This window comes from Amphiprion ocellaris, chromosome 8 (assembly GCF_022539595.1).
Source record: "Amphiprion ocellaris isolate individual 3 ecotype Okinawa chromosome 8, ASM2253959v1, whole genome shotgun sequence".
NCBI classification, from domain to species: domain Eukaryota; kingdom Metazoa; phylum Chordata; class Actinopteri; family Pomacentridae; genus Amphiprion; species Amphiprion ocellaris.
This window is the reverse complement of record NC_072773.1, coordinates 2,103,712-2,112,425: the sequence shown is the minus strand read 5'-3', so window position 1 is coordinate 2,112,425 and position 8,714 is coordinate 2,103,712. Positions and strand designations below refer to the sequence as shown.

The following is an 8,714-nucleotide window of genomic DNA, read 5'->3' as shown; positions in this document are numbered from 1 at the left end:
AACAGTGAAATCAAAGAAAAATGTTTCTTTTTTCATTTTAAACCAATAAAGACAAAAACTGAGAATGAATCCACTTTTTTTCAATTTAAACCACCAAAAACAAAACCTGTAAACTGGCCAACCCTTTAATTTACTCCAACTTCTACATTAATCTTCTGTTAACAGTTTTAGGACTTTACAGTTTGTCTCGGTATTTCGGAAGCTGCTGTTGGAATTTGTCTGTATTTTATGATAACAACAACAACAGCAACAACTATCATCTGTTTTCCTCACATCCATTAATGGTGAAAATCAAACAGAACTAAGTGGAACCATTGGATTGGTTGGAGCCCATTTTTAATTTGATCAATTAAGACTGAAAATAACTGGCCTGTTCTTGTTGTTTTTGTTTGGTTTTGTTGTTTTTGCTGTTGATGTTTGACACAGAATCAGATTATTCATGATGTTTCAACACAATCTGATGAGAGCCAGACGGGTTATGAGGTATTTAAATGAAGCTCCAGATGTTAATGAGGACGTTTTCTCTGTTCTCAGACTGAATTCATTAATGTTGACTTCTGTTTGTTCAAACTAATCATGTCTTTGCTTCCTGTTCCCCTGTGACCTCCTCCCCCCTCCTCCCCCACCGTCCCTCCTTTGTTCTGGGTCACTCCTCCCCCCTGGTCTCCCTGGTCCCTCCTGGTCCCTCCTGGTCCATCCTGGTCTCCCTGGTCCTCCTGGTCCATCCTGGTCCCCCTGGTCCCCCTGGTCCTCCCTCTGGTCTCCACAGTGGACCACCCCTACCTGGCTGTGGTTGTGTAGTTGTAGTTGTGTGTTGATGAGCGTGTGGGTGTGTGGCGTCACTTTTGATGGAACTTTGAGAGATGTCGTCGTCGTCGTTGCAGCGTCGGTGGACGGCCTATAGGGGGTGGAGCTTCCCCGCCCCGCTCTTCATCGCCGCCCTCCTCTTCCTCACCTTATCACCTCCGGTCTCTCAGGGAGCCATAGACATCCCCAAAAGCTGTGAGTAACCATGACAACAACAACATTTCCCAACATCTCCAAACATCTCTAAACACCTAGAAGCTCCGTCTAACACCTTCCAATATCTAATACCTCCAAACACCTCAGAACACCACCTAACACCTCCAAACACCACCTAATACCTCCAAACACCACCTAACACCTCCAAACACCTCCTAACACCTCCAAACACCACCTAACACCTCCAAACACCACCTAACACCTCCAAACACCTCCTAACACCTCCAAACACCTCCTAATACCGACAAACACCTTCCAACACCTCTAAACACCACCTAGCACGATCATTAAAAAGGGATAAATCTGGATCCACCTCTATGGACTTGAAGGACCTGGAATGTTCTAAGTGAGACTAAACTGAAAGACTGGAAGCAGGAAAGGAGAACGTCCCCTGGAGAAAGTTCTAGAGTAGACCTACTGACAACTGGAGAAAGTTCTAGAGTGGACCTACCGACAACTGGAGAAAGTTCTAGAGTAGACCTACCAACAACTGTAGAAAGTTCTAGAGTAGACCTACCGACAACTGGAGAAAGTTCTAGAGTAGACCTACTGACAACTGGAGAAAGTTCTAGAGTAGACCTACTGACAACTGGAGAAAATTCTAGAGTAGACCTACCGACAACTGGAGAAAGTTCTAGAGTAGACCTACCGACATCTAGAAAGATCACTGATTAATATCTTGGAACCACCTTGAGCCAAACTTTATGAGGTAAAGAATAAAATAAACTTCTAAATGTTGGTCATGTTTTCACCTGTGAATTAAAGCAATGGAACTCTGGAAATATTCCCAGTATGAAAGTAGACCTCTGATCATTAATAAAGTTACTGCAGATGAAGAACCAGATGGTTCTGAAGTTTAGTTGGTTTTTCTGATTGATGTATTTTTCATGAAGTGACCCGTGAATAAAAGCCTGAACTTCCGCCGTCAGTCATGTGGAACCCAGCCTTAACTCAGTTATTGCGCCATAAATCAAATCCCATTGATTGGTTGTTTTATCCTCACTTTACTTAAGTGGATGCTCCTTTTCATGCTTTTTTCATTCGCTCTGGTCTTTGTTTGATGTCTTCTGAGGTCAAATCCTGGATAACAAAGACAAACACATCCACATGAGAGCAAACATGGATGTATTTAAACACACAGAGAGGTCAGAGGTGGAGATCAGAGGTGGGATGGATGAATCCCAGAGGAGGAGGAGGAGGAGGAATCAGGTTCAGATCGACCTTCACGACTCGACCTTCAGCTCTGGGTGGGGCAGGAAGGAGGAGAAATAAAATACCGACAGGAAACACAGCAGAATGAAAAATAAAAGACACAAAGAGGACAAGTAATAACTAAACTGATGTATTTACGTTCTGTATGTCTGTTAAATGTTTTCCTCTGCTTCCTTTCACTGCTTCCTCTGGACTAACAGATAAAATACACAACAGTAAGTCTTCTTCCTCGTTGTTTTAATGAAAAAATGTGTTTTTCTTCACTGTGCTTCATTTTTCACAATTCTACAGAACAGTTAGAACAACAAAAACCAGAAAAAACAAGAAAAGCTACAGCTGGATTTCTTTGATTCGTCCGTTTTGTGTCTCATTGGGACGTTTTTCATCTCACTTTGGTCATTTTGTGTCTCCTTTTTTGTTTGTTTTGTGTCATTGTGTGACTGATTTTTGTCATTTTATTTCCCTTGTTTGTTTTGTGTCATTGTTTGCCTTCATTGTTTGTCATTTTGTGTCTCATTTTTGTGTCTCATTATTTTGATTTTGTGTCATTTTTGCCATTTTGTGTCTCAGTTTTGTTGTTTTATTTTACTTTCATAGTTTTGTGTCATTTTTTGCCCTTTTTTGTCATTTTTATCTGATTCTTGTCTTTTTTTAATCTCATTGTGTCTTTTTTATCTCACTTTTGTCATTTTGTGTCTTATTTTTGTCATTGTGTGTCTCATTTTTGTAATTTTTGTAATTTCTATCTTATTGTTGTCATTTTTTGTCTCATTACTTTGATTTTGTGCCTTAGTTTTGTCATTTTATTTCACTTTTTGTGTTATTGTTTGTCCCTTTTTATGTCATTTTTTGTTTCATTTTTGTAACTTTTATCAACTTCTTGTCTTTTTTTAATCTAATTTTTGTCATTTTTATCAAATCTATGCCTTTTTTGGTCCCTGTGTGCCTTGTTGTCCTTTTGTGTCTCATTTTTGTTGTTTTTTCATCTCATTTTTGTCATTTTTTTCACTTTTGTCATTTTAATCTAATTTTTGTTAGTTTTTATTTCATTTTTGCCATTTTGTGTTGCATTTTTGCTATTTTTTTAATCTCATTCTTGTCAATTTGTGTCTCATTTTTGTCTTTTTTTATCTCATTTTTGTCCTTTTTATCTAATTTTTGTCATTTTGTGTCTCATTTTTCTCATTTTTGTGATTTTTTTATGCCATTTTTGTCATTTTTCCTCATTTTTGTCATTCTTCGTACTTTTTTTGTCATTTTGTGTCTCATTTTTGTAATTTTTTAATCAAATTTTTGTTATTTCTTGTCTCATTTTTATCATTTTTATCAAATCTTTGCCTTTTTGTGTCCCTGTGTGCCTTTTTGTTGTCCTTTTGTGTTTCATTTTGTTTGCTTTGTCTCACATTTTTGTCATTTTGTGTCTCATCATTGTGATTTTGTGTCTCAGTTTTGTTGTTTTATTTCCATTTTGTTCGGTGTCTTTGTTTGCCCCTTATAGTCATTTTTATTTCATTTTTGTCATTTTTTCTCATTTTTGTCCTTTTGGGTCTCATTTTTGTCAGTCTGAGTCTCAGTTTCGTCATTTTATTTCCCTTTTTGTTTTGTGTCATTGTTTGCCCCTTTTTGTCATTTTTTATCAATGTTTTCTCATTTTTTCCACTCATTTTTGTATTTATTTAATCCCATTTTTGTCAATTTGTGTCAAATTTTTTTCATTGTGTGGCTGATTTTTTTGAAATTTTGTGGCCTATTTTGTCATTTCATGTCTCATTTTTAACATTTTGCTTCTCATCTTTTTTGGTGTTTTGTGTCATTTTATGCCCTATATTTTTTTGTTTAGTGTCACTGTATGTTTCACTTTTGTTGTTTTGTTTCTTGCTTTTGTCACTTTATATCTTGCTTTTCTTGTTTTGTGTCTCTTATGTTGGTAACAGATCTCTTCACTCGGACGTTTTTTGTTGGGTTTTTTTGGTTTGAAATGATTTGTTGCTCTAATGTTTGTTCAGGTTTAACAGAATTAATAAGTTGAGATATTAAAGCAGCCAATAGTCTGTCTGCTGGAACCAATAAGGTAGAATTCCTGATAGAAACACTAAAGATCAATGTATTTTGTGACTTTAGCTGATTTCTTGATGCTATGACTCTGTTGGTTGACTTCCTGTCACTTCCTGTGTGATTCCCATAACTTACCTGTAACTTCCTGCCACTTCCTGTGTGGCTCCTGTCACTTCCTGTTACTTCCTGTGTGGTTCTTGTTACTTCTTGTGTGGTTCCTGCTACTTCCCTGTCACTTCCTGTAACTTCCTGCCACTTCCTGTGTGGTTCCCATAACTTACCTGTCACTTCCTGTCACTTTCTGTGTGGTTCCTGTAACTTCCTGTCACTTCCTGTGTGGTTCCTGTGACTTCCTGTCATTTCCTGTGTGGTTCCTCTAACTTACCTCTAACTTCCTGTCACTTCCTGTAACTTCTTGTCACTTCCTGTGTGGTTCCTGTAACTTCCTGTCATTTCCTGTGTGGTTCCTGTAACTTACCTGTGACTTCCTGTAACTTCCTGTGTGGTTCCCGTAACTTTCTGTCATTTCCTGTGTGGCTCCTGTCACTTCCTGTGTGGTTACTATCACTTCCTGTGTGGTTCCTGTCACTTTCTGTGTGGTTCCTGTAACTTCCTGTCACTTCCTGTGTGGTTCCTGTGACTTCCTGTCATTTCCTGTGTGGTTCCTGTATCTTACCTCTAACTTCCTGTCACTTCCTGTAACTTCCTGTCACTTCCTGTGTGGTTCCTGTAACTTCCTGTCATTTCCTGTGTGGTTCCTGTAACTTACCTGTGACTTCCTGTAACTTCCTGTCATTTCCTTTGTGGTTCCTGTAACTTACCTGTAACTTCCTGTAACTTCCTGTCACTTCCTGTGTCTTCCAGTGCTACAACCTCCAGTCCTGACAGCGACTCCGACGTCCTTCACGGCGTTTTCTCCAGAAGACATCTACCTGCCCTGCGAGGCCTCCGGGAACCCTCCGCCTACGTACGTACAGCGACTGATTAATGTGACAAACCGACCGCTTCCTGTCTGGCATTTACGTTGCCATGGAGATAAATGTTGTTCTCATTGAAGCACAGCAGAAACTGAATTATCTCAGATTTTCCAGTTTCTCATTGTCCTTTTTCTTTATTCTCCTCCTCACTCGCTGTCTGATTCTGCTTTTTAATCAAATTCAAACTCGGCTTTGCCTTTAAATCCTGGCTAAGGATGAACTTTTAGAACCTCAGAGCTCATTTTTCTCTGCAATGCAAAAAAAAAAAAAACATGAAGGAGAGATCACTCAGAGATGTCTTCTGTTAGAATGATGGAATTAGAAAATACGAAAATAAGAAAATTGAATTCTTTCCAAAAACCTTAACAAAAAATAAACATTTTTGTAATTGTTTTACCTCATTTTTGTCATTTTGTGTATCATTTCTGTCATTTTTTTACCAATTTTTTGTCAGTTTGTGTCTCATTTTTTCCATTTTGTCTCGTTTTTTTCATTTTTTATTGCATTTTTTTCATTTTGTGTCTCATTATTGTGAGCTTGTGTCTTTTTTGCCATTTTGTGTCTCATTTTTGTTTTGTGTTATTGTTTGATAAATTTTTTTGTCATTTTGTGTCTAATGTGACAGTGTTTGTGTCTAATATGTTTAGTTTTTGTCATTTTTTATCTCGTTGTCATTTTGTGTCTCATGATTGTGATTTTGTGTCTCATTTTTCTTTATTTTGTGCTGCTGTGTGACTGAGTTTTGTCATTTTGTGGCTTCTTTGGACGTTTTTGGCCTTTCCAGTAAAAAAAATTAATATATATTAATGTAATTGAAGAAATTATTAAACCTAAAAAACTTTTTGCTGTGGACATTATCTACAGTTTCTGTCTGCTTTTTTAAAATTATTATTTATTTTCATTTTTTTTAAAGTAATCTTGTAAATTTACTTTTTTCTGTGATTTTACAAGATATCTGTAATTTAACAGAATAAGAAAAAATCTTCAAAGAACACCAAATATCCCCCAAAATATTTTTCCTCCTGATTTAAATACATTGAAACTGTATAATTTTAAGGTCAAACAAAATAACAACCTTTTTATTTTTAGAAATACAGATCTTTGATGCAGATTCATGAATTTTTTTTTCTCATGTAAATTAATATTTTTTTTCTGTGATTTTACTGTAATTTAACCAAACAAGGAAGATCTTTCAAGTAAATTTGACTCAAAATTGCTTAAAAAAATTTGAATTTGACTAAAGGGTTAGGGTATTTAAGCGTCACACTAGTTGTGACTTTCTGCTGAAAGCGTCCATTTGTTCCTGCAGATTCCGCTGGTGGAAAGACGGGGAAGTGTTTGGACCACAGATGGAGGGATCTGGAACGCTGAGAGCTGAAGACGATGAACCCCTGGACTCGTACGTAGGAACTTATCGCTGCTACGCCAAGAACACCCTGGGAACCGCCATAACGCAAACTGTCAAGGTCATCGTAGAGCGTGAGTCGCACAACTTACCGGATATACAGAATAACACACAAACAGCAACTGGATAAACACAACAACACACAAACACCTACTAATCTTGTATTTTGGTTCTTTCATAAATATATTAAAGGTCTTCTGGAAATATGACAAAATCTTCTTGATCATGAATATGCAAACATCAGTTCTTTTTTTTTTTTTTTTTTTTTTTTCTTTTTTTTTGTCTGCATTTGTTCTCATTGTTTAACTCCAAAAAAGGGAGTCAACATTACATGAGATTGATGCATATTTTAGTCTTGCAACCAAATATTTTAATATTTAGTGCATGTGTGTGACCATCACCAGCCCTCCCTGAAAGCTAAGCAGACCTTCTTTATTAGAATTCCCTATTATGAGCCAGGGAGGGCAGTGCTACACCTCAGTGATGTGTGGGGGAAACAAAGACTGGACAGGACGAACAGGACGAACAGGATGAACAGGGATAGAAAATAACAGGCGTTGCTATTGCAATTAAAGATTGTAAGGTGGTGTGTTATTCCCAACTACTAACTGTCCATCAATAGAAAAAAAAATAAAAATTTGAAAAAAGAAAAGAAAACCAAACCAACACAAAAGAAAAAGAGATTCAATAATAAATGAACAAACGGTACTGAGCACCATAATTGTGGGTGTCTTGATAGTATAGAATAGAATAGAATAGGCCAGAAGAGGATGCTAGTGCGAGAGAGAATGAGTTTAGGGTAGAGACTGGAGAGATTCTCAGCACATTCTGGCGGGACCCATCATTTGCTGAAATGGGACTCAGCAGTAGCTGGTGAGACCTGATCAAACATGCAAGTGTGAAGAACCCCGAAGCCCAGAACAGCAATCACGGCAAGGCAGGGCCAAGCCAACAGGGCACCCCTCCCCCCGGGCCGTAGGAGCCACAGGGTGGCACCCCCAGAGAGCCACTGGGGCCCCCAGAGAGCCACCGGGGCCACCGTGAACGACGCGGACCCGGAGAACAAGAGGGAGCAGCTACCGACACCCCCAGCGCGCCCAGACCGACCCAGGCGGCAAACATCAGTTCTAATATTCGGTTAAATTCTACCTCAGTCCGGTTCTTCTCGTTTCAGTCTTCTGGTTCATCTCTGACTCCTCTGGATGCTATACTCACCAACAAGCATGGAGGTGGCAGTATCATTATACTGTCAATTTAACTGGTTGTGGTTTTAGACTTTTTGAGGACTGGTTTCAGACTGCCTTGGGCGGTCTTTTTTAACCCCAATAACACCAAACCTACCATCAAGCATAGTGGTGGCAGCATCATGTATTTATCTATGAAGCCAGAAGAAACTAATCAGCTAGCTAGACTGCAAGATTGTCTTGAGGACATAAAGACCTGGATGACCTATAATTTCTTACTACTAAATTCAGACAAGACTGAAGTCATTGTATTTGGCCCCAAACATCTTAGAGAATTGCTTTCAAAGCATATAGTTCCTCTGGATGGCATTACATTGGCCTCCAGTACTACTGTGAGGAACTTCGGTGTTATCTTTGACCAGGACATGTCCTTTAACTCACACATAAAACAAATCTGTAGGACTTCCTTTTTCCACCTGAGAAATATTGTGAAAATCAGGAACATCCTGTCTCAGAGTGATGCAGAAAAACTAGTCCATGCATTTGTTACTTCTAGGCTTGACTACTGTAATTCCTTATTATCAGGTTGTCCCAATAGCTCTCTGAAACATCTACAGCTGATCCAAAATGCTGCAGCCAGAGTACTGACGGGAGTTAGCAAGAGAGATCATATTTCTCCTATATTGGTTTCTCTTCATTGGCTTCCTGTTAAATCTAGAATAGAATTCAAAATCCTTCTTCTGACATATAAAGCTCTTAACAACCAATCTCCATCATATCTTAAAGACCTGATAGTACCATATTATCCTAGCAGAAGTCTTCGCTCTCAGACTGCAGGCTTACTTGTTGTTCCTAGAA

General features: G+C 38.3%; 1 protein-coding gene across 3 annotated transcripts in view; it reads left to right on the top strand.

The window, feature by feature from the left end:
- Window positions 1-744: 744 nt before the first annotated feature.
- LOC111571153 (neural cell adhesion molecule L1.1-like) overlaps window positions 745-8,714 on the top strand; it is a 47,339-nt gene continuing 39,369 nt past the window's right edge. For 2 of the 3 annotated variants that reach the window (XM_055012829.1, XM_055012828.1), the window contains exons 1-3: window positions 745-1,002; window positions 5,155-5,257; window positions 6,577-6,746. In XM_055012829.1, coding sequence (XP_054868804.1) covers window positions 864-1,002; window positions 5,155-5,257; window positions 6,577-6,746 — 412 coding nt within the window. In that variant the 5' untranslated portion in view covers window positions 745-863. Of the gene's footprint in view, window positions 1,003-2,365; window positions 2,451-5,154; window positions 5,258-6,576; window positions 6,747-8,714 lie in introns of those variants that run through there. The other variant, XM_055012830.1, reaches the window with a different exon arrangement.